The sequence below is a fragment of the Leucoraja erinacea genome, chromosome 11, assembly GCF_028641065.1.
Source record: "Leucoraja erinacea ecotype New England chromosome 11, Leri_hhj_1, whole genome shotgun sequence".
Classification (NCBI taxonomy): Eukaryota; Metazoa; Chordata; class Chondrichthyes; order Rajiformes; family Rajidae; genus Leucoraja; species Leucoraja erinaceus.
The window spans coordinates 49,838,482-49,865,250 of record NC_073387.1 but is presented as its reverse complement, the minus strand read 5'-3'; the positions used below and the strand labels follow the sequence as shown (position 1 = coordinate 49,865,250).

Below are 26,769 nucleotides of genomic sequence, written 5' to 3'. Positions count from 1 at the left end.
TGGTACATGTTGATCGGCATGGGCAAGTTGGATCAAAGGGTCTGTTTCCACTGTATGACACATCTCAAAAACCTGCGGGTTAATTGCCCCAAATGTGTATAGGTAGTGGGTGAGAGAGTGGGATAACATGGAACTAGTGTGAACAGGCGATTCTTTTTCAGTGTGGACTCTGTGGGCCGAAGGGCATATTTCCAGGCATATAATAAACCAAACTAAAATCTAAAACTCAAACTAGGGACAATTCAACTGCTATTTGGTTGGTTTTAGCAAGCTATTCAGCCACGAAGAGGCATTATAAAGTGCATGTGAAACAAGTTTAATTACATTGTAGACAAGGATTGTTCTTTTTTTTTTGGTTCACATTACCATCAAGCACTTCTGTCCTAGCAGTCTTCAGTTGCTGTCCTGCTGAATAATCCTTACTATGGAACAATAGGACAGTTACTCCTCAACTATTCTTTAGCAGAATGACACTCATCCTAGCTTGCATTTCCAGCTGTATCTGCCTGAGCATATACACAGAAAACTAAGGATTAAGAACAGAAGACTGGAAGAATTCTCGCCAAAGGATTAACTTCACATAAATTAATTGTCTTTAAACAGATCCTAACATGTTTGAAGGAAAATGCTAGTGGGAAGATTTCATGCATGTATAATTTATTCGTGCTTTCCATTCTATGAAGAGGATATAATTTAAAGCTTTAAATAAAATTGAGCTGTGCTTACAGTTTGCAGCAGAACAACAGAAATAGATATGGAATGAGCATTTGGTGTATCTATTTTTCAAGGGAGGAATAAATAGGTTACAGATTAACATGCCGAGGGCCACTTGAATGTTAAGGCATCATGCAGAAAGTCTCACTAAATTGAGATTTTTCTAAAAATATTTGTCTTCTTCAGATACTAAAAGGATAGGTGGTTACATGTTCTAAATTTATTGAACCGAACAATTTCAAAAATAGTACATAAAAAATTTGACATGATCATTAAATACCACTCACGTACGTTGCTTTCATGTTAAAAAGTGCATTCAGAGGCTATTTTTGTCTAAGTACACACTCTGTTCAAAACTGTACAGATTGATAGTTTGGTTAATGTAATAAATCAAATAAAGAAACAAGTATTTTATCCACGGAAATTAGAATGTTACCATATTGTAACGTCAAACATACAAATCGTTTAAGAACTTTTTTTTTTGAGGCTTCATACATACAGATGATTTTTTTTCTTTTAAGCACAGCCAATGTTATTGTTATTCTTCTAGAAAAACATCAAACTTTTATAACCAAACATATGCCCAGAAAATGTCTATTAGGTTCAAGTTGTAGTACGTTGGTAGATGAGTCTTCAGTCCTTGACAGATTGCATTCTCATAATTCAGCTTCAGTCTATGTACTGGGCTAGCCAACGGAAACCTTCTCCATAACCTTGTCTCTTTAGGACACTGCACATGAAGACTTCTAGTGGTCGTGCATTAAGCTCCTTCATGGAAATATTTCCCTGTGAGATCAGGTAGGTGGGAGGAGGGAGGAGGGAGGAGGGAGGAGGGAGGAGGGAGGAGGGAGGAGGGAGGAGGGAGGAGGGAGGAGGGAGGAGGGAGGAGGGAGGAGGGAGGAGGGAGGAGGAGGGAGAGGGGAGGAGGGAGGGAGGAGGAGGGGGAGGGGGAGGGGGGAGGGGGAGGGGGAGGGGGGGGAGGGGGGGGGAGGGGGGGAGGGGGAGGGAGGGGGGAGGGGGAGGGGGAGGGAGGAGAGGGAGGAGAGGGGGGAGGGGGAGGGGGAGGGGGAGAGAAAAATAAGGTTAATCATATTCAATACCATTTATTTTATGCTTATTTATTGACTTTCAATAATTCTCATTGAATTACAATGAGCACAATAAAAAGTTGTTGTGTTTCAGTGAAGCACAAAGTGCTGGCGTAACTCAGCAGGTCAGGCAGCATCTGCAGAGGGAATGTATAAATGGAAATTTCAGGCTAAAGTCAACTGAAGGAGGGTCCTGACCCGAAATGGCATCTATCCATTCCCTCCACAGATGCCGCCTGACCGTCTGAGTGCGTCAACAATTAACAGATAAACCTTTATAAAACACAAACTTGAAACTTATTGTTCAGCTAAAATACAAAGTTGAAACTTATTGTTCAGCCTCGCCAACTTCTGTTACATTGTTGCTCGCTCCACGATTTAAATTTATTTTTCTTAGCTGGCCACATTTCACTTTACTTTCCCTCCGCAAATGCTCCTTAAAACCAACTCACTCATTTTGCACAGCATCTATTGTTTCTTTGGCCTTTTTAAGATGTTCAAAGAGTATCTTCGTATTTATTGGTTCAATGCAAACACTAATTAGGTGCATTCGCGTTGGATACACAGTTATTTTCATAATTATTGGTGCTAGAGTGTATTTTGGACTAAAACCCATAAAGGTATCAGTTCAAATGCCGATTTAAACACTTGTACTGTTAAATTTCAGTTTAGTTTATTGTCACGGGTACCGAGGTACAGTGAAAAGCTTTATATGTTGCATGCTAACAAGTCAGCAGAAAGACAACACATGATTCCAATCAAGCTGTTTATGGTGTATGGATGCATAAGGGAATAATTTAAAAATAAATTGGATAGGCATATGGATGAGAAGGGAATGGAGGGTTATGGTATGAGGGCAGGCAGGTGGGACTAAAGGAAAAAAGTTGATCGGCACGGACTTGTAGGGCCGAGATGGCCTGTTTCCGTGCTGTAATTGTTATATGGTTATATGGAATAACGTTTAGAGCAAGGTAAAGCCAGCAAAGTCCAATCAAGGGTAGTCTGAGGGTAAATTAGTTCAGGAGTGCTCTCTGGTTGTGGGAGGATGATTCAGTTGACTGATGATGGACGCAAAAAGCTGGAGTAACTCAGCTGGGACAGGCAGCATCACTGGAGAGACGGAATGGATGATGTTTCGGGTCGAGACCCTTGTTCAGACATAACAGCTGGGAAGAAACCTTCCCTGAATCTGGAGGTGTGCGTTGTCACACTTCTACACCTTTCGCCTGATGACAGAGGGGAGAAGAGGGAGTGGCCAGGTTGCGACTCGTCCTTGATTATGCTGCTGGCCTTGCGAGGCAGCGCGAGGTATAAATGGAGTCAATGGATGGGAGGAATGAAGGGAGAATGAATCTTACCTTTCCCGTTGTCTGCCCATACAGTCCAAACAGCTCTCTGAACTTTTCTTCACTAATTGCCTCAGGTCGGTCAATTTTGTTTCCAAGGATGAGAATAGGCACATTTCCAACAGTTTCATCTGTCATTAGTGCCTGTAGAATAGAATGACAATTTGTTAACACGATTCAACCTTGTGACACACACACACACACACACCCCCACTCACGCGCGCGCACACACACACACACACACTTTTAGTTTGCCTCAAACTATAAAGCATGGGGGTATAACAAACTGAATGGGACATTGGTCAAAGTGCTCGCAATGCACAGGTGCAACGGCCACAATAAAGGCACCTCACCTTGTATGCATTTTCTGAATAATGCCCTCGTTCCTTTAATACCAAATCCTGATTTAAATCCACTCTTATTTTTGGAATAACGTGCTCAAATTGACATTTGGCAGGCTAGTCGCAAGTATAATTGACACGTTTTTAATTATGCACTGCTTTGCAAGAATACAACCCACATGTGAAATGCGATGTGCATGCAGCTCTATGCTGCCTTTAACAATAATATCCTCAACGTATTGTCACTTCAGTTTTCCTAGCCCTCTTTAATCTATCCCTGGTTTGGGAAAAGGCAAGGAAGACCACTGTTATTGGGAAGGCAGAAGTCACTAGTTTCCCATTCCCAATCACTTCCTATTAACAGATGCACATGGCTTGATTATCTGGGTGAGGATTGGATCAGGTCAAGTTATGGACCAGCACCAAAACTCTGCATTTAGATACATTTCGTCATGTAATACCACCACCTCTTTTGAACTCCACTAACATATTGCATGTTCAGTACTCAATGACCAGAAATGTCTTCCAATATAGCATGGAAACAGGCCCACCAAGTCCACACCAACCTTCGATCACTATTCAAACTGGCCCAGGCATTCCACTTTCTCATCCACTCCTGACACAGTAGGATCAATTTACCGAGGCCAATTAACTTGAAAATCCGAATGTCTTTAGCATGTGGGAGGAAACTGGAGCACCCAGAGAGAACCCACGTGGTCACAGGGAGAACGCGCAAACTCTACATAGGCAGCACTCAAGATCACTATCGACCCCAGGTCTATGACACTATGAGGTACCAGCTCTACCAGTTACACCACTGTGCCGCCCATTCCATTCCAACTTTTATTTCCTCTCATCAGATTCTCCTTAAAATATTTGGTCAACTGCTAGAAACATAGAAAATAGGTGCAGGAGGAGGCCATTCGGCCCTTCGAGCCATTCATTGTGATCATGGCTCTTCTATCTTCCCATACAGCACACAGACATATTGTTTAAAAATACTTCTGTGAAATGCATTGGCATATTTTACTCATGTTACTTTAACATCATCTTATATAGTCAGGTATTCCAACTGAACGTGCTGTGGTGCTGCTGCAAGTAAGAATTTCATTGTTCTGCTTCAGGGTATAGGGCAATAAAACACTCTTTTGACTTTGCTTACATCAAGCTCCGCTTTAGATTCTGCCAGACGCTCGCAATCTGCACAGTCAACCAGGAAGACAATGGCATTGATGGCAGGGAGGTAGTTTTTCCAGACTCTGCGAGCTTTAACAAAGTAGAAAGAAGAAAGAAAATGAGAACACCATAAAAGATGCAGTAAAAAGGAACTGCAGATGCTGCTTTATACCAAAGATAGACACAAAATGCCAGAGTAACTCAGCGGGTCAGGCAGCATCTCTGGTCGGGAAGTCATAAAGTCTAGGAGTCTGAAGAAGGGTCACCTGTCCTGACCCGAAACGTCACGTGACCCGAAACGTCACCTGTCCATTTTCTCCAGGGGAATGGAAATTCGGACGGCACGGTGGCGCAGCGGTAGAATTGTTACCTTACAGCACCAGAGACCCGGGTTCGATCCCGACTGCAGGTGCTGTCTGTACGGAGTTTGTACGTTCTCCCCGTGACCTGCGTAGGTTTCCCCCATGATCTCCGGTTTCCTCCCCCGCTCCAAAGACATACTGGTTTGTAGGCTAGTTGGCTTGGTAAAATTGTAAATATGTGTGGGATAGGATCCCACACCCTGAGCACAGGATCGCCCCAGGGTTGCATCCTCAGCCCCCTATTGTACTCCCTGTACACACACGACTGTGTGGCTAGGTTCAGCTCCAATTCAATAATTAAGTTTGCTGATGACACTGTGGTGATGGGCCTGATCTCAGACAACGATGAGAAGGCCTACCGGGAGGAGGTGGCTGATCTAGCACTCTGGTGCCAGGATAACAGCCTCCTCTTGAACATCAAAATAACGAAGGAGCTGATCATGGACTTTAGGAGGGCACATCATCCGAGGACGTACACTCCATTGAGGATAAATGGGGATCCTGTGGATACCTGTGAACTGTTTTAAATATCTGGGAGTCCACATCTCTGAGGATATGACATGGGCATCACACGCCTCAGCACTCGTGAGTAAGGCAAGGCAGCGCCTTTACCACCTCAGGCAATTGAGGAAATTCAGAGTGTCTCTGAGGATCCTCCAGTGCTTCTACGCAGCGGCGGTGGAAAGCATCTTGTCCGGGAACATTACCATCTGGTTTGGGAATTGCTCTGACAAGGACAAGAAGGCTCTGCAGAGTAGTGCGTTCGGCCGAACGCACTATGGGAACTTCACTTGCCCCCCTGCAGGAACTATACATCAGGAGGTGCAACTCCAGAGCAAATAAAATCATGGGAGACCCCTTCCAACCCTGCAACGGACTGTTCCAGCTGCTACGGTCAGGCAAACGCCTCCGTTGCCATGCGGTGAGAACGGAGAGGTTGAGAAGGAGTTTCTTCCCAGAGGCAATTCGGACTGTAAACGCCTATCTCACCAGGGACTAACTCTACAGAACGTTTTTCCTTCCATTATTTATTATGTAAAAGAATGTGTGTGTTATGATTGTGTTTATAATTTGTTTGGTTGTTTTGTTGTTTGTCTTTTGCACAAAAGTCCGCGAGCATTGCCACTTTCATTTCACTGCACATCTCGTATGTGTATGTGACAAATAAACTTGACTTGACTTGACAGCGTTAGTATGCAGGGATCGCTGGTCGGCAGGGACTCTGTGGGCCGAAGAGCCTGTTTCCACTATGTATCTCCAAACTAAATTAAGGATGCTGCCTGACCCGCCGAGTTACTCCAGCATCTTGTGTCTATAAAAGGTGCACTGGAATTTTGCTGATGCCAAATGGCATTATAAACAGACCCATACCTTGTGCATGGCCACCCAGATCAAAAGTAGTAAAAGTCATCCCAGCAATCGTCAGCTCTTCCGAGGCTACGGTACAAACAAAACACTGATTATTTTCTCGCACTTAGTGAAAAATTATGTAACTGCATTATCCATTTAAAACACAGGATACCACCTGTACATTAAGATACACAAAATAGTAAGTTATGATTTCAAATCACCGAGTACTCCTTGTGACCATCATATTGGGCGCTGAAATGCTATAAAAATAATACACTAACATATTTCATTTTATTCATGGCTAAACTTTCTTTGGTCCAAGAAGAGCCACTCTAATTTCTCCTTAGAACTTTTGCAGTTGAAATCCCATTTCCTCAGAATCAATTTTGTACAACTTTTCTGCATTCTCTCTTGGATATTAAATTCTCTCTAATGTATCCGACCTGGCACTGGATGACCAAATTGCTGTTTGGAATAAGGTCAATTTTTTTTTTTTTTTTTGAGTCTTCAGTTTTTGAATTCCAGGTTCTCAGGATTCATTATTAAGCACTTTTACTTTCAAGAATTCATGCACACATATACAATCCTTATACCTTTAAGAGGAGTCCTTTAATCTACATTGCCCCTTCTTACTCACATGCCAAAGTACTTGATTTCCCACTTTTTTTTTTGAAGGTTGAGAGGGGATTTTATAGGAATATATAAAATTATAAAAGGACTGGACAAGCTAGATGCAGGAAAAATGACCCCAATGTTGGGGGAGTCCAGAACAAGGGGCCACGGTATAAGAATAAAGCTTTAAAACCGAGATGAGAAAAAAAATAATAATAATTTCACCCAAAGAGCTGTGAAATTGTGGAATTCCCTGCCACAGAGGGTAGTGGAGGCCGATTCACTGGATGAATTTAGGAGAGAGTTAATTAGAGCTCTAGGGGCTAGCAGAATCAAGGGATATGGGGTGAAGGCAGGCACGGGTTACTGATTGTGGATGATCAACCATGATCACAATGAATGGCGGTGCTGGCCTTCTCCTGCACCTATTTTCTAGGTTTCTATATTAAATTTCATCCCCAACTTGTCAGCAAATTCAGTTGGACTGTCATCCAGTCGACTATTACCATTCTCCACTTTGTTTACCATATTTATGCACTGCGTCATCTACAAATTAGGAAACATCACCCTGCGCACCCATGCCCAAATCATCAGCAGCCAAAACAAACTTGCTCCTCACATTTATTCATGGATGATCTCTGCCCATCCTCCAATCTGAGAAATAACCACTCACCAATTTCCTGCCATTGGAGGTTCACGAGTTCTATAGTCCACAATCTTGCTAACCAAGCAATAAAATCTAAGTCAATTCCTTCATCAATTATCGCTATTAATTCAAAAATTCAATCTGGTCAGCCAGAACCAGCCTTTATCAAATCTACAACAGCATCCTTTACCATTGAGGGCAGCACAGTGGTGCAGCGGTAGAGTTGCTGCCTTAGAGCGCTGGAGACCCGGTTTGATCCCAACTATGGGTGCCATCAGTACACAGTTTGTACGTTCTCCCTGTGATCACAAGGGTTTTCTCCGAGATCTTCGGTTTCCTCCCACACTCTAGACGCACAAGTTTGTAGGTCAATTGGCTTGGTATGAATGTAAAATTGTCCCTAGTGTGTGTAGGATGGTGCTTGTGTGCGGGGATCGCTGGTCTCAGTGGGCTGAAGTGTCTGTCTCCGCGCTGTATCTCTAAACTAAAAAATAAACAAAACTTCACGTCATTTTACGCATCTTTCTCATGAAGGAGGGGGAGGAAGAAGGGGGTTATTATTTTCCCGACCTCTGGCAGCTCTCCCTTATCTGGGAATTAAAGGGTTATAGGAACTCCTTCCTTCTATAGCTTCCATTTCACGTCCCAAAGAAACTAGAATGCGTGCCACTGCGAATTAGAGGAGTTTACTTAAGCGTAGACATGTTTTCTAGCAACTCTTTTCCGTTTATGATCTTTACATCTTCCCCTTTCATTGAGGTCTTCATCTTATCATCTTCTATATGACGTTTAGATAGGATAAAACGCTTCAAAAGATTACAAAAAAATCAACGATTTCTTGCAATGATAACACCACAAAAGTCAGTCATCTTACTTGGATGTAGTGTTGGCACATGCTGTGCCAGTCTATCATCTTTGAGCATGTGCAACAACGTAGTCTTTCCAGCATTGTCCAGTCCTAGAAATACTAACTTTCCTGATTTCTTGTATAGTCCTGGAACAAGAAAAACAAGTATCTCAGCATATTAAAAGAACGCACACACATGCTGGGAGTGAGAAACGCAGTAACGCACGCCTCTCATTCTCCCACATACACACTGACTGATTTCAAAACAACGCCAAACAAAACCTTGAATGTATATGTACTAGAACAAGATGAGTCAGCATGACAGCACCCTTTTGCACAGGTCACTGAACCACTCGAATGTTTGCAAACAAATGATTTTATTCCGGGATGTGCCAAAGATACTTTTCACAAAACAGCCCACTGCAATGGAAAATTGTGCAATGATAGCTCTGCAAACATTTTTGTTTGCTCTGGTGATATGTGCCAATCTTCCAAATTTGAGCTTCAAACTGGAGACATTTGGAGATCTTATTTCTTATTTGGAAGAAATAATAGCCCACAATAAGGGTGCCGATATGAAGTGGCATCTTGAAATTACAATGTTAGTATTCCTGACATCAGATAAATAGATTCTCTAAAGCAGTGGTTCACAGCCATTTTTAGTTCATGGCCCCCTTGGGATTTTTAATTTTTCTGTGGCCTCCCCTGACATTATTAGCGGAAAAAATGTGGCCCCCTTCATTGAACCTGTGGCCCCCTAAATCCCCAGAAATTTTTTCTGTGCACCCCCCCTGAAATTTGCCATGACCTATGGCCCCAGGTTGGGAATCATGCTCTAAAGGACCTCAAGTGTTGAGATCAAATGAAAGATTTTGTCAGGAATATTTGAACAGCATTTCATGGTGTTCCAAGTATCAATTCATAGTGCTTTGAAATTTATTGATTGAAAGACAGAGCATGGCAACAGGCCCATTGCCCCGTCGAGTCCATGCCAACCATTGAGTCCATGCTGACCATCGATCCGCCGTTTGCATGACTATGTTATGCCACTTTCACATCCATGCCCTGCACCAGGGGCTGGCAACATTTTCTGCCAAGGGGCCAGGACATATATCTGTGAGCGGATGGCGGGCCACATCTATCATGTGTACACATGGATCCCGCCCTGGATGGCAGGCATCTAATCACGTGATTACATAGACCCCGCCCCTTCCAGCACGGCACCCAGAGCACTGAGCGCAAATATCATACTCACTCGTCCCTGCCATACTGACAATCCCGATCCCGACAGTGAGGCCCAAACACAGAAGGTGCGGGGCCGTGCGCAGGATGCGGTACAGCCAAATCACCTTCCAGGCACCGGAGGTAGAAACAAAATGCTGGAGAAACTAGCTCCAGCATTTTTTTCTACCATCGATTTTTCCAGCATCTGCAGTTCTTTCCTAAACGTTCCAGGTAGCGGAGATCACGGAAGTCTGCAGGCCGGATGATTGAGGAAAAAAAAATATATATATATGCCTGCGGGCCGGATGATTTTGGGTTACGGGCCGGATTCGGCCCGGGGGCCGTAGGTTGCTGACCCCTGCCCTACACACTAGGGACAAGTTACAGAGGCAGTTAATTGGCTTTGGTAAAATTGAGAATTGTACTTAGTGTTTTGAATAGTGCTAGTGTACGGGATCTCAGGTCGGCACAGGCTCGATGGGCGAAGGGCCCGTTTCCCCGCTGTTTCTCTCAAGTCTGAAGCTCATCTAGATCACTAATGCACTTCAAAGAAGGAAGTTTGCCATCCTGTCGCAGTTTGGTCTACAATGCGAGTCTAAACCCAGTGCTTTACTGTTTCTTCATTTCACAGCAAATAGCAGTGTACAAAAAATGCTGGCATTATCAGTGATAGCCACTCCACGAAAAAAATAAAACCCGCACACTCAATTAATTATCTCCGGACACTCCGTGAATTATTATTCGAAAATTTCTGACAAAATCTTCCATTTGATGGCCATGCTTCAGATAGTTCCGCATTGCTTTTGGATGCAATCTATGCACCATCTGCTGACTGGTATTTGTCGTTGTAATTATCATTATGGATGCATAGTTTACTCTATGCTTTATGCAAACAAGAAATTTTATGACACTCTGGAGTATGTGACAATAAACTAATGTGAATCTGAAGTGAATTGGGTTTCAAGTGAAAACACAAAAGACTGCAGATGCTGGAAGCAGATTTCAAAATATCAAACTTCCAGGAAACATTCTGTCAAAGAAACCTAACAGGGTCATAGCACCAATGTTGGGAAAAACTATTTAATAAATCTTAATGCAACTAATTGTATTAATAGAAAAAATTACAATAAATGCTGAAAGGACAGAAAATGGAAGCTTCTTATCTGCTGAGGGAAAATACACCATCTCCCGAGTTCTTGCAATTCTACCCCTTTGTAGAATACACTTCCATATATTATAAAACATGTTTATTAATAAACTCTGCACTGCTACTCGTTATAGTAATGTGGTATGAATGATTTATAAATAGCTGCTCTTCCCATGGTGTTATATCAGCATCCGTACGAACTCCTTTAGGCGAGCAACTCTATAAATCATTTAAGCATAATAAAACACAATTAGGAATAATTGGTAAACAAATCATACTTCCAAGGTCGTCACAAAACGCTGGAGTAACTCAGCGGGACAGGCAGCATCTCTGGAGCGAAGGAATGGGTGACGTTTCGGGTCGAGACCCTTCTTCTGACTGAGAGTGAGATGAAACGTCACCCATTCCTTCACTCCAGAGATGCTTCCCATCCCGCTCAGTTACTCCAGCATTTTGTATCGAACCTTCGATTTGCAGTTCTTCCCTACACAAATCACACTTCCATATCTCTGAATATATACCCTGTAATAAAAAGGATAATCTTTTCTCCAGTTACAGGAAATTGGCGATCTCACCTCTATCTTCCTTAGCTTTAAGGTAATAAGGGCAAAGTTTAAAAGTGATGCACAGTGCAAGTTTTGTTTACATAGAGGGCAGTGGGTTCGTGGAATGCGCTGCCAAGGGTGGAGTGAAGGCAGATAGGATAGTGGCGTTTAAGAAGTTTTTGCATTGGCATGTGGATAAGCTGGGAATGGAAGGATATGGCTTACGTTCAGGGAGATAAGTGTCGGTATTGGCATCACATTCGGCACAGAAATTGTGGGCTGATGGGCCTGCTTCTATGCTGTACAGTTCTATATTTGGACTGTTCTTTGATTCAGTAGAGTGCTATTAAAGGAACCTTGATGCTTGCTTGGTGTAAATATACAATATTTTGTATGTGCAAGTGGATATCCCCAAATCTAGTTCCTTTAGATGCTCTCTGATAATGGGCATCAACGCACACGGTGGCGCAGTGGTAGAGTTGCTGCCTTACAGCGCCAGATACCCGGGTTCGATCTCGACTACAGGTGCTGTCTGTACGTTCTCCTTGTGATCGCATGAATTTTGTCTGGGTGCTCCGGTTTCCTCCCACACTCCAATGACGTACAAGTCTGTAGGCTAATTGGCTTTAGTAAAATTGCAAATTGTCCCAAGTGTGTGGGATAGTGCTAGTGTAGGGGAAATCACCAGTCAGCGTAGACTCGGTGGGCTGCAGGGCCTGTTTCTGCACTGTATCTCTAAAGTCTAAAGACGTCTAGCAAAAATACTCAGCTCACAGAAGAAATAAAAATTGCAAACAACAGAGGCAGCAAAAGTGGCAAATAACTTTGCTGTTTTCATATTACTTTTCAGTAAGTTCTCACTGTCCCTATAAGGCAGTTTATTCCGAGAATCTAGAGAAATCCCAGAACACAAAATATCCAGCTTCCTATATGCAAGGCGATTGGAAAAATAAAGACATTCATCCCATATTAAGAACAATATTACAGACAATTATATAGAACAGATCCAAAAGTGAAACATGCTGGAAATCTGAAATGAAAATGCTGGAAATACACTCAGGTCTGGCAGCATCTTTTGGGCTTTGGTAACTTTCGTACTTTGATTTTGACCAAAGCCCAGCAGATTTCAAGTAGCACCCAGCCTCTTCCCCATGCTCCCCACCCATGTGTTCCCATTTCTCCAACCATCTCTATGAACCTTCTCCTGCTCATCCCCTTCTTTGTACATTGATTTCCGATTCTTTAACTTTCCTTTTTATCCTCCTTTCCCCATCCCCTTCCACCTATATCCCTCCAGTTTAGATTTCACCCCCTTCTCTCCTCCTCCACCCATCTGCCGATCAACCCCTTTTCACCTGTATTCACCCATCAATTGGCTTTGTCCCACGTCCAACCCCTCTTTTCTAGCTTAATCCCCCCTCCCACGCGTCTCGCAGAAACGTTGCCTGTCCATTTCCTCCACAGACGCTGCCTAACCCTCTGAGTTCCTCCAGCACTTTGTTTTGCTCAAAATTACAGCGTCTGCAGTTTCTTATGCCTCTTCCGAATGTAGACAGTGTTAATGTTTCAGTTCCACCTGCATTTTTGGGGCCAATTTTTGATAATATTCAAATATAAACAAAACATTAAAGGCCAATGGAACACCGAGAACTTGGCAACATGGAGAATGTTTTTTTCTGAAATGATAAGGTCAGAGGAAAACAAAATACATCAATGGGGATAATTGGCCAATTAACAAATAAAATTAAAAATCATACACAATGAATATAATATTTAACTTGTCAATTTGTCCGTATCAAAGCCGAGATAAAAAGAGTAAAACTTACCTAGAAACTGAAGCGCACTAGAAAAACTATTAGTGAAACCACTATAAATCCATTCAAAAAAGGAGGTCATATCCGGGTCTTAAAAAAAATCTGAAAAACAAAGAAATACAAAAATTGTTTCAGAAAGCAGTGTGGGATGCAACATATTGAACCTTCGCCGGGGAATCAAACATTATTCCCGATTTCCAATAGTGAACTAGAGTATTTTAAATGGTTTTGTATGGAGACTGGTCCTAAAACGAAGAGAAATCTTTTTTATTTCCTTTTGTTTTCAGCCCTCTCGGTTATATACCGTGGAATCATTCCCATTTCTAATTAAGTGCAACCTGACTGCATGTGCTGAATACCTAGACACATTTTCTATTTTGTAAAACATTTCCATCTCCCTCTCCCCTGACATCAGTCTGAAGCAGGGTCTCGACCTGAAACGTCACCAATTCCTTCTCTCCAGGGATGCTGCTGCCTGTCCCGCTGAGTTACTCCAGCATTTTGTGTCCACCTTCAGTTTAAACCAGCATCTGCAGTTCCTTCCTACACATTTCCTCACTGTTATCATTTCCCTACTGCTAAGCTCCAAATTGACAGTGTAGCACCACAGATTGTCATCAGTCTTTAATATATTAAACCACAAGTATTCCGCCGTGGTAAAAAAAATCAAATAGTATACTCTAATGCTTTTGAAACCTCGCTTAGTTCATTAGAAGTACGTGGGAAGACACTTGGCCAATCAAACTCATCTCTTCCAACACGCAGATTGCCATTTACGCTCTGAATCACGTTTAAGTAGCCCAGAGGATCCAAATGTATCAAGCTATGTCTTAAAAATAAAGGAGTTTTTTCTGTGTCCCATTAGAAATGAGTGAAAACTCATATGTTCATAAGTCATGAGCAGAATTAGGCCATTCGGCCCATCGAGTCTACTCCGCCATTCAATCCTGGCTGATCTATCTTTCCCCATTCTCCTGGCTTCTCCCCATAACATTTAACACCCTTATGCCCCTGTCCCAATTAGGAAACCTGAACGGAAACCTCTGGAGACTTTGCGCCCCACCCAAGGTTTCCGTGCGGTTCCCGGTTGCAGGTGGTTGCCGGAGGTTGCAGGTAGTGGAAGCAGATAGGGAGACTGACAAAAACCTCCGGGAACCTCACGGAAACCTTGGGTGGGGCGCAAAGTCTCCAGAGGTTTCCGCTCAGGTTTTCTAAGTGGGACAGGGGCATTACTAATCAAGAACCTGTCAATCACAGCTTTAAAAATATTCAAAGACGGCCTCCTCAGCCGCCTGTGGTAATGAATTTCACAAATTCACCACCGTCTGGCTAAAGAAATTCCTCATCTCCTTTCTAAATTAGATTAGGTACGTCCTAATTCTGACATCAGCCCTAAATAACCATTCATTTCACCATTTGGTACCTCAACCACAATATTAGGCATTAATGCTTTCACATACATTACACAACAGAACTGGAGGTAACTAAAGTTACAAAACCACAGCTGGAAAACAGACTGCTGATGCTGAGAAGGAGAAATATAAACCGAAAATGCTCCAAGTGTTCACTGGGTCAGGCAGCTTCTATGGAGGCAGAAACACACGGTCAGTGTTTCAGGTTGGTGATCAGCAATAGGAAAAATTAGAAATCAAATACATTTTAAGCTGCAAGTCAGACATAAAGATTTGCTCCGTTCCTCTCTGCATCGAAACAGCCAGATCTATTGAATGCTTGCATCATTTATCATTACAGAAGACAAGACAAATGGGAGTGGAGGGGGGTCTTCCTAGAAAACAAATAACAATTTTCTGTAATGTGAACTCATGTACCTCAAGTGGGGAGAAAAAAAAATGTTTATTTACTTCTTTTTCAACATGCTTTCCACAATTTTATTCTGCATTGCAAATTTTTGGGTAGTGATTTGCGAATCCTGTATGGGTGAATTTTGATTATCTAAACAGCTGTTATACAGGAGTCACCTGTAATACTGGATTAAATACAGATGACCTCTGTGTGCAACAAATATTTGTTACAATATTTTACAATGCGATCACTGTTGTACACAGCATTGCAAGGCACCGTTCCCATTGATGTCTTCAACGATGATGATTAACACCTCCGCTCAGTCCGCAATAACCAACCTGATCTCCCGGTGGCTTTGCAGGGATCGGCGGCAGTAGGCAGCTCGGCGGATCCCATTCCGAATCCCACCTTTCTATCCCAGGCCTCCTCCATGGCCAGAGTGAGTCCCACCGCAAATTGGAGGAGCAGCACCTTATATTTTGCTTGAGCAGTTACACCCCAGCAGTATGAACATTCTCCAATTTCAGGTAGTCCTTGCTTTCTCCCTCCTTCCCCTCCCCTTCACAGCTCTCCCCAGCCTACTGTCTCCGCCTCTACGTTTCTTCTTCTTGTCCCCCCCCCCCCCCCCCCCCCCATCAGTCTGAAGAAAGGTCTCGACCCGAAACGTCACCTATTCCTTCACTCCATAGATGCTGCCTCACCCGCTGAGTTTCTCCAGCATTTTTGTCTCCCTTCAATGATGATAATGATGATGACAGGTTTGGAGGGAAATGGACCAAACGGAGGCAACTGGGACTAGTGTAGCTGGGACATGATGCCCATTGTGGACAAGTTGGGCCGAAGGGCCTGTTCCCACACTGTATCACTCGATGACTAACACAGAAAAGTCAAGCACAAGAACAGGTCTACAATGTCTATGCCTAAAATGATGACAAGACCCAACTCTTCAACTTCCATTCCCTGCATATCCATATACCTATCTGAAAGTCTCTTAAACGCCTGTTGTATCTGCCTCAACCACCAATCCCAGCAGTGGGTTCCAGGCACTCGTCACCCTCTGTGTAAAGAAAAACTTTCCCCACACATCTCCCTTAAACTTTGCTCCTCTCACCTTAAAGCTATGCACACGAGTATTAGATTTTTCTATACTGGGAATAAAGGTTTTGACTGTCAACCATATCTATGACCCTCACAATTCAATACAGCTCTCAGGTTTTCCCACAACCTCCAGAATTCCAGAGAAAACAATCCTAGTCTTACCAACCTCTCCTTATAACTAATACCCCTTAATCCAGGCATCATTCTACTAAACCTCCTCTGCATCCTTTCCAAAGCAATATTATTGCACATAGAACAAAATCTTTCATTATTTAGGCACAAGGAACTGCAGATGCGACAATCTTGCACAAAACACATTGTGCTCGAGTAAGGCAGCATCTCTGGAGGACATGAATAGTTAACGTTTAGGAACCCAAAACATCACCTGTTCATGACCTCCAGTGATGCTGCCTGACCTGCTGAATTACTTCAGCACTTTATCTCCCTACATTATTTAACATCATAAATATGTAAAACAAAGGGTAATTTACCTCAGACCAGAAAATATGAAAATGAGGCACATTCAAAATCATGGAAAGAGATCAGCAAATGTGGGGTGGTGTAATAAAAAAAAATTTAGTTGAAATTAGGCAAGAGCCTAATCTGAGGAAAGACATTCTTGCTGTAGAGGGAGTACAGAGAAGGTTCACCAGACTGATTCCTGGGATGTCAGGACTTTCATATGAAGAAAGACTGGATAGACTCGGCTTGTACTCGCTAGAATTTAGAAGATTGAGGGGGGATCTTTTCGAAACTTACAAAATTCTTAAGGGGTTGGACAGGCTAGATGCAGGAATATTGTTCCCGATGTTGGGGAAGTCCAGAACAAGGGTCACGGTTTAAGGATAAAGGGGAAATCTTTTAGGACTGAGATGAGAAAAACATTTTTTACACAGAGAGTGGTGAATCTCTGAAATTCTCTAGCACAGAATGTAGTTGAGGCCAGTTCATTGGCTATATTTAAGAGGGAGTTAGATGTGGCCCTTGTGGCTAAAGGGATCAGGGTGTATGGAAAGAATGCATTTCGTTGTCTAATGCATTTCGTTGTCTCTGTACTGTACACTGACAATGACAATTAAAATTGAATCTGAGAAAGCAGGTACAGGATACCGAGTTGGATGATCAGCCGTGATCATATTGAATGCGGTGCAGGCTCGAAGGGCCGAATGGCCTACTACTGCACCTATTTTCTATGTTTCTATGTAAGGGCAGAATCATGGGTTTATGGTTTAGGTTATGTTAGAGAAATAATGTGGAAACAGGCCCTTCAGCCCACGCCAACCAACGATCACCTGTACACGAGTTCTGTCCTACACGCTAGCAAGAATTTACAGAGACCAATTAACCTACAAATCTCTGGAATGTGGGAGGAAATCAGAGCATCAAGAGAAAACCCACATGGTGACAGGGAGAAGGTGCAAAATTTGTATAGACAGCGCCCATAGTCAGGATCGATGCTGGGTCTCCCTCCTTACTGCATTGTCTACTAAATGTAGGAATCCATTCTGACCACTGTTTCTTTTTACTGATCAAGGCTCGTTTGCTTTTTGGTCAATGCCACTGCACATCAAACCCCTTCTGGCCTCACAGTCCACCTGGCCTTGTGCTTAGGCAATAGGAAAATGTAGATGAATCTGGTACTCAATGTGCATGGCTTTGTATACTTCAGCGATCTAAAAATAGGTATGTTGACACAAACTCTGGATATTTTACACTCTGGCCTGAACTCTGAAGTGGGAAATGATTGCCAGTTGTAAGAAAAGATTAAAGCCTCGCTGAAGGTGTCCAATAACTACTGGCTCTTGGGATCTCTGCCCCATGACTATTCTAAGTGGAGACGGTTGGCTTGAAACATCACACCCATGTCCTGGGTGCAGTGAGAGGCAGAGCATGAATGGTGGAAGGATTGCAACACATCATAAACTACCATGCTACCCTTCCCATCATAAACCCCCAGACTCAACTGTTGAAAGAAGAGTGCCGCATTCTCATATTGGCCTCATCGGTCACCTCAGAATCCCAATGGAAGTAGGTGCCCCAAGGCTGTGTGAAACTGTTTAGTCTCCACCTCCGATACTTGCTCATGGTTTTTCTGGAAGGGTGTGGAGATACGAGGCAAACAGAGACGCAAGAGACTATGGATGTTGGAACCTCGAGCAAAAACTGCTGGAGAAACTCAGTGGGAATGGCTGGATCTGCTGACAGAATGGGCTAATGATGATATGCATCGGGACCTTTAGAGTTATACAGCCTGGAAACAGGCCCTTCGGCCCAACTAACCATTGCCGGACAACATGTCCCAACTACATTACTCCCAACTGCCTGCGTTTGGTCCTTATCTCTCTAAACCTGTCCTATCCATGTATCTGTCTGTTACTTAAACATTGGGATAGTCCCAGCCTCAACTACCTCCACTGACAGCTTGTTCCATACACCCACCACCCATTGTGTGAAAATGTTACCCCACCAGATTCCTATTACATCTTCTCCCCCCTTCAGCTTAAACCCATGTCCCCAATTCCCCTACTCTGGGCAAGAGACTCTGTGCATCTACCGGATCTATTCCTATCATGATTTTATACACTTCTATAAGATCACCCCTCATCCTCCTGTGCTCCAAGAAATAGAGTCCCAGCCTAAACCACTCCCTATAGCTGAGACCATCTTTCCTATAACATCGTGATCAGAACTGAACACAATACCCTAAATGCAGTCTCACCAACATCTTATACAGTTGCAACATAACCTCCCAACTTCTATGCTCAATGCTCTGACTGATGAAGCACAATGTACCAAAAGCCAATTCCAATCAGTCTAAAAATAGCTCCCAACCTGAAACATTACCTACCAATGTTCTCCAGAGATGCTACCCGACCCAGTTACTCCAGCACGTTGTGTTTAGCTCAAGATTCCAGTGTTTACAGGTCCTTGTGTCCACAATTACAGATTATTCCCGAACAAAAAGTAGAATTTCAGAATCATGCTTTGTAGAATTTCAATTTTAAATGCTAACAAATATAATATATTGGTATATTCAATCTTGCAAATTCCACTTTTGAAGAAAGCTTCAAAACTGCATTAATATTTTCATTATCACTCAGCTGGTCATATATGACAAGTCAAAACTGGTTATATTTCCATTACGATAATCTCCCTAAGACCTCAGAAACTAAATCCTGCATTACGTTAGTAAATCAATTGATTTTACATTTCTTCATTTAATTGAGCAAAAAGCACGTGTTGTATGCCTTCTAAATGCCAACAGTATATCTGAGCATGAGATGCCATGCTCTGTTACATAGGCAGCTACGAATGTAACCAAGTCACTACTTGCAGTAAATATATGCCTTCTTCTGTCTTTTTGTGCCTATTTTTGGTGTAAACCAGCACCTGCAGATCTTCCTAATGTGTTTAAGAAAGAAATAAAGAACTGCAGACGCTGGTAAAATCGAAGGTAGACACAAAATGTTGGAGAAACTCAGCGGGTGAGGCAGCATTTATGAAGAGAAGGAATTGGCGACGTTTCGGGTTGAGACCCTTCTTCAGACTGATGTCAGGGGAGGGGGTAGGACAAAGAATGAAAATGGGCAGAAACAGTGGGACTAGTGGGGAGGACTGGGAAGGGGGAGGGGGAGGGGAAGGAGAGAGAGAGCGAGAGAGAGAGCAAGAACTACCTGAAGTTAGAGAAGTCAACATTCATACCACTGAGGTGTAAACTACCCAAGCGAAATATGAGGTGCTGTTCCTCCAATTTGTACTGTGCCTCACCCTGACAATGGAGGAAGCCCAGGACAGAAAGGCAGATTGGGAATAGGAGGGCAGTTGAAGTGCTGAGCCACCGGGAGATCAACTTGGTTAAGACGGACTGGGCGGAGGTGTTTAGCACAACGATCGCCGGGCCTGCGCTTGGTCTCACCGATGTGGAGGTTGACACCTGGAATAGCGGATGCAGTAGATGAGGTTGGAGGAGATACAAATGAACCTCCGCCTCACCTGGAAAAACAGTTTGGGTCCTTGGATGGAGTCGAGGGGGGAGGTAAAGTGACAGGTGTTGCATCGCCTGCGGATGCAGGGGAAAGTACCTGGAGAGGGGGCGGTTTGGGTAGGAAGGAACGTGTTGACCAGGGAGTTACGGAGGGAACGGTCTCTGCGGAAAGCAGGAAAGGGTGGAGATAGGAAGATAGAAGGTCCAAGATGGCCTGTTTCCGTGCTGTAATTGTTATACGGTTATATTGTCAGTACTGGGATCCCTTTGGAGGTGGCGAAAATGTTGGAGGATTATATGTTGTATGCGACAGCTGATGAGGTGGAAGGTGAGGACAAGGGCTTAAACCAATGTCCTCTGGTTCTCCTGCTCTGGCCAAAAGACTGTGCGTTTACCCGATCTATTCCTCTCTTGATTTTATACATCTCCATAAGATTACTCCTAATCCTCCTACATTCCAAAGATTAAACCCCTCGCCTGCTCAACTTCTCCCTATATCTCAGTCCCTTGAGCCCTGTGAATGGGTCAAGAGCGGCCGCTCCAGACATTTCCAAGCCGCCGAGGAATGTTCACCCGACGTCGGAGTTCCAGCTTTCCGGCAAGAGGGCCTGAAAACATCGGACTGGCTGCGGAGGCCACAAATAGGCCCCGACCTCGGGTGATTCACAGAGGAAGAGGACTTAACTTTTTGATGCCTTTCCCCACAGTGGAAAATTTTGATTCTGTTGTGGGGGGACGTTCATGTTGAATTCTATAATGTGTTGTGTCATTTTTTCCTTATTGTAAATTTTTTCTATGGATGTATGGAAAATTAATTAATTTATTTTATGTAAAGCACTTTGATTTCAACGCGAGTTGATTTAAACGTGCTATATAAATAAAATGTACTTACTTACTATTTACTCTATTATACTTGCTGCTTTCTGCAAGTAAGAATGTCATTGTTCTATCTGGGACATGACAATAAAACACTCTTGGAAGTTAACATTTGGAGACTATTGCGCCACAATGCCAATTTCTCCAGTTCCCATTCAGAATGTGCTAGGACTTCTGACTTGACAGAACAACCTTTAATATCTAGTTAGACTAAAAACCCACACAGAACATTGCGAGGCATCACTACCAAGGAGCTGAGGCCAATATACCAACGCACGAATTGAAATCAGATAACAGAAAGTGCTTGATTTGAATCACTCACGTCCACACATATGCAGCGCTTCTTTTGTAAATGTTCTCAGCTGGTTAAGGAGCCACAACGCTTGTCCTATGATTTTCATGTTAATACTCCAGAGTTCATCACCTCCAACTACCAAGCACTGGGCTCCAAACTTAGAATTAACACTTGAATCAAGAACAGTCGGCATCAACTTCATTCAGTTCTACTGCAAAACACCAGCAGCTTTCATATTCAAATGCGATCACTGTAAAGTTGAACACAATGATTGCCACATACAGATAAGCGAATAGATTCCACGGCAGAAAAGAAATAAGGATTCAAATAATGAGGCACACAACTCAGCCGTATTTCCGGGCTTCCCTCAAGTGCACTCTGGATTCAAATTCCTATCCCAAACCTCAGCAGCTCTTTCCATCAACCTCTGTAAAATCTTGTGTAGGAAGAAACTGCAGATTCTGATTTAAACTAAAGATAGACACAAAGAGCTGGTGTAACTCAGCGGGTCAGACACCATCTCTGGAGAAAAGGAATAGGTGATGTATTGGGTCGACGCCTTTTTCTGAAGAGGGGTTTCAACCCAACACGTCACGTTTAAGGGCCTGTCCCACGCGACAGGCCGGTAATGACTGACACGTGACAGTCGTGCGAAAATCGTCCAGCAGTACAACAGTCGCGCGTCAAGTGCTCTTGAGTGCCCTGCTTCTTTTGGGAGCCATTTGCGATGTCGTTCGCTGAACTCCGTGGCAAGGATTTTTCCCAATTTTTCAAAACTACGGCGCTTTATACCCAGGTGGTCACGTGAGGCGGTGCTCAAATGGCGCGCCGACGACGTACGGGCGCCGCATGGTTAAGGACGTTGATGCACGATAAATTAGCATAGGCAAGGTTCGTGCATCACCGTGCGTAACCACGCGTTACACGTACGCTGTCAGTATGTCAGCGTACGCCATCAGTACGTCCCGCAGGCGGCGCGCGAGGATTTTGAGCATTCCAAAATCCTGGAGCACCGCACGTTGCTGCATACACCACCACGTCTCACCACGCACGCGTCACGATGCGCCAAACAATTTTAGGATGTTACGTAAATGACGCGCAAATGACGCCCAAGTGGGATAGGCTCTTTACTCCAGAGATGCTGTTTGACCCGCTGAGTTACTACAGCTTTTTGTGTCTATCTTTAGCATCTTCCTCTTTAATCCTTTTTTCAGCCACGACTCCCAATACTTCCACTTACCACTTACTTTTATTTTTTTCCCTCTTGTGAGGCACCTTGGGAGCTTTTCCTATGTCAACAACACAAATTAAATGCAAGCTGCTATTATTTAGATCTACTTCATGTGCAACGCTCTGCCCTGGCTTTTTAAAAAAAATAGAATTCCAAGTTACATTTTACATCACCAAAAACAAAAGTAAAGTCACGTTGAACATTTAAAAAATAATAGCCTCGACGAATGACAATTCTGTTTACCACACTTTACAAAGATATTTACTGAAAAGGTTGAAGAAGTGATGGATGTTTAGCTACATGGTTTACAGGAGATGGGGTAATTCTCTGAGCAAAATACACTGAGAAGTGTAGATTCTTACCAAAAAGTGTCCACAAGATTACAGGTTTAAGGAGAGAAAGTAAAAATAAAATTCCCAAGAATGTTTGATGCAAAGAGCAAGGTACAGAAATTAAAAGTGCATTTGGATAGGGACCAGAAGAGGGCTAATTTTTTGAGCTACAGAGAAAGAGGGGAGAATGGGAGTGAATTAATCAGGCTTCAAGCAGATGGCACAGACTTGATGGGCTGAATGGCCTCCTGTGATCTAAAGAATCTCTGCATAACAAATAAATCTATTGTAGAATTGAGGTTTGGATGCCAATTTCTTGCCGAAACAAAGCTGATCAATCTAAAAGCTCAAGACTCAGAACCCAAACTACATTAACAAAAAATAATCCAATCCTTATAAAATGATTGGGTAGTAAAACTTAAAAAGTTACTCAACTCAGAATAGATGTTGATTGCATGCGGGGAAAACCCATAAGGTCAGCAGTATGCACACCCGGTAGATCACACATGCCTCTGAAAAAAATTCTTGGACTCTGCACATTAACCCGAATTAATCTGATATACTTTAACATTGCTACACAGTGATGTGCAATGAGTATGGTTTAACTACACTCAAGGAACAGCTAGTCCTGAAAAAGATGATAACTGTGACCCAAGATGGATGGATCTCACAGCGAGCTTCAATTACTTGGTGACTACAATCTGGCTTCTGATGCCAGAACAGAGTGTAATTTGACAAGATGCCAAGCTAGAGCACAGAATTGCACAGAAGATGTACATTTAAGTTTGTATATCCACCATCCCTTATCTGCTTCCACGTGATTTGTCTAATACTCGACCTCTCGCTGATCATGAAGAAACTCTTAGGTTTGCTTTTTAAAAATATACAAAATAAATAGTAAAATGACTGCTCTGGGATGGAACTGCAGATAGTCACGAAAACAAACAAATTCCGATGAACTAAGGGGCGGCACAGCGGTAGAGTTGCTGCCTTATAACGACAGAGAGCCGAGTTCGATCCTGACTATGGGTGTTGTCTGTACGGAGTTTGTGCTATCTTCCCGTGACCACGTAGTTTATTCCTGGGAACTTTGGTTTCCTCCCGCATTCCAAAACGGCAAAGATTTTCAGGGTAATTGGTTTCGGCAAAAATTTTAAATTCTCCCTAGTGTGCAGGATAGTGTAAGGGGATCATTGATCGGCACAGACTTGGTGGGCCTAAGGAACTGCTATAATCTCGAAACTAAAACTAAACCATAGGCCTAGAACCACACTCAGGACTGCAACTATGTACATGAGCCTTTTGGTGAGTTAATCAAACTCGAGAAGAATCACAGCTGAATCCAAACTAGCAGACTTGCAACAAAGTCTTGAATAATTATGTTGAAACAAGAACTGCAGATGCTGGTTAACACACAAAAGGACGCAAGGTACTGGAGTAACTCAACGAGTCAGACAGCATTACCGGAGAAGAGATAAAAACAGAATGTGTGAGACAAACTGTGAAGCTGGAGGAAAGTAGCAGCAGGGGAGGGTGAATGAAATAGGTGGGTGGCTAGGTGGTGCACAGGGGAGGAAAGGAAGGGGGGTGTGGGGGACAAAGTGGGGGGATTGTAGGTCACCTAAAATTGGAGAATTCAATGTTCAAACTGGTGAGTTGTAAGCTACCCTAGAAGAATACGAGGTGCTGCTCCTCTAGTTATAATTAAATCTACAGTTGAATAATTCTAACAGGAACACTAAATGACCTTTCCTATTAACAAAAAGATGAAATTAATTTCAACACCCTAACTGCAATAAATCAGAGACTAGAAAAAGATGGGATAAGGCATGAACAAAATTACCCCTTTCATCTGAGGAAAGACACAAAATGCTGGAGTAACTAAGTGGGACAAGCAGTATGACTGGAGACGAATGCGTGACGTTTTGGGTTAAGACCCTTCTTCTGTCACCCATTCCTTCTCTCCAGAGTAAACCATTTCCTCTCTTTGGTGTAAACCAGCATCTTTTCATTCAGAACATGCTGAAACCATACAATCAAATAGCCAGCTGACAATTGACAGCAAACTGTTAACTCTGTAAAAATACAAATACCCTTTTTCCCTGAGTTTGTTTAACTCACTGCCTGTGTCAACTGATGCTTTTCCCTGCATCCCTGGGAGAAAACAATGCAGATTATTTATTAAACTGGGTTTCAAAGACAGTTACAAAAGAACTGGAATAACTAATTTTCAATCCATTTGCATTCTCTCCAAATCTTAATACCTGTACACATCATCCTTCCAGCAAACAACACCACACTACAGTTTTAAAGAGACCGTGTTCTATATCCGTCCCTTGTTGGCACCACCACCAGCCCCCCAGAGTAAACCACTAGAATTAATTGAAGACAAAAGAGACAGCACCCACTGGAATATGGAACAAACAGAACACTCTATGAACTTAGGTCAAGCAGCATCTGTGGAGGCAAAACATGTAGGTCACTGTTTCAGTTCCAGTGTTTATCACTATCATCCAAAAAATTTCACCTGCAATAACCAAAACATAAAATGCTGGAAGTCAGACTGCATTTATGGAACAGGTTCTGGCTTAATTGTAATGATTTCCTTGTAATTGTACCCTACTCTGAAAACCCTTTCCGACCTCAGCAGGAGAATTTAAAAGCTGAAAAACCTGCCTTGGTATTGAACTACTTTGAATAATCAAAAACATTGGCAGATAAGACGACACTGTACACAAATACAAAATTAAAATGTCAAGACAAATTGCCTGTGGATTTTACTGTACTTATTACACAAAGCTGTTAAATTTGTTAAATTGCTGCGAACACGGATAGTTTATCTTTGAAAGGACGGCCTAGGTCGTGTTATTGTTAATCTGCGATGAGACTGCAGATTCGGTGAAAGGCGGATGGAATAAACCGGGTTAAAACAATCTCAATGTCAGACCCTTCCATTAAACCGAGAGCAGAGGTGGTTTGACACGGGACTCGAGTAGTGGCACCGGCACAACCAGGAAGGGAAGGGGGCAGGGAACCTGCAGATGGGGGGCACGGATCTGGGAGATCAGATGTGGAGAGGTTGAAGCCGGGCAGAGTAAAAGTGTAAAGGTTGGGGGAAAGAGAAGAAATGGGGCTGAGGGAGAGCCCAGGGGATGGGTGGAGAGGGAGGCCGGGAATTGGGGGGTGGGGGAGGGAGGGAGGGAGGGAGGGAAGTCAGGGTTGGGGGCGAGGTGGATGTAGAGGGAAATGCCGGCGAAGGAGGGAGGAGGGAAGAGGCCAGGGAGTGGGGGGTCAGGGTGGCGGGAGGGTAAAGCAGGGGCCACGGAGGTGAAACCGGACGGGAAGCGGGACTGGGGAAGGGCCGGGACCTGGATGGACCGATGGCCGGCGCCGGGAATAGGCCGCGGGTGGAGGGAGTGAGGGAGGGAGGGGACCGGGGAAAGAAGCCGGGCCGGGCCGGGCGGAGGGAGGGAGAGGGGGGGTGAAGATCCCACAAGACCACCCCGCCTCCCGGACTGCACTCACCCGGACAGCGTGAGCGGGGGGGAGGCCGGGGCTCGGCTCGGCGCGGGCACCTGATCCGACAATCGCCGCCTGGACTCGCCGTCACCGCCACGACACCACAATGGCGGCCGCTTCACTTCCGCCCGGTGCAACCCCTTCACACTTCCCCCCTGGCGCGGCTGCCACGTCTCCCTCAGCCCAGCCTCAGCTCAACTCATCCCAGACCAGTCCAGTTTAACTCAGCCCAGCTCAACTCATCCCAGACCAGACCAGTTTAACTCAGCCCAGCTCAACTCATCCAGATCAGTTCAGTTTAACTCAACCCAGCTCAACTCATCCCAGACCAGCTCAGTTTAACTCAGCCCAGCTCAACATCCCAGACCAGTTTAACTCAGCCCAGCTCAACTCATCCCAGACTAGACCAGTTTAACTC

The 26,769-nt window shown here is 43.7% G+C and overlaps 1 protein-coding gene across 1 annotated transcript; it reads right to left on the bottom strand.

Moving 5' to 3' along the window:
- Positions 1-914: 914 nt before the first annotated feature.
- sar1b (secretion associated, Ras related GTPase 1B) lies at positions 915-26,511 on the bottom strand. The gene is made up of 7 exons (XM_055643232.1): positions 26,358-26,511; positions 13,225-13,314; positions 8,510-8,629; positions 6,399-6,464; positions 4,652-4,755; positions 3,161-3,292; positions 915-1,500 (listed from the first exon to the last, which is right to left on the bottom strand). The coding sequence occupies exons 2-7, from the start codon at positions 13,292-13,294 to the stop codon at positions 1,384-1,386; spliced, it is 609 nt and encodes a 202-aa protein (XP_055499207.1). The 5' UTR covers positions 13,295-13,314; positions 26,358-26,511; the 3' UTR covers positions 915-1,383.
- Positions 26,512-26,769: the final 258 nt, after the last annotated feature.

Bases quoted from the DNA above. Each gene is read 5' to 3' on its own strand.
- sar1b (XM_055643232.1), bottom strand. From the start codon at position 13,294: ATGACCTCCTTTTTTGAATGGATTTATAGTGGTTTCACTAATAGTTTT. The intron at 6,465-8,509 runs GTAAGATGACTG...TTTGTACCGTAG, and splicing joins TGTGCCAACACTACATCCAA to CCTCGGAAGAGCTGACGATT. The intron at 1,501-3,160 runs GTAAGATTCATT...CTGATCTCACAG, and splicing joins ATGGGCAGACAACGGGAAAG to GGAAATATTTCCATGAAGGA.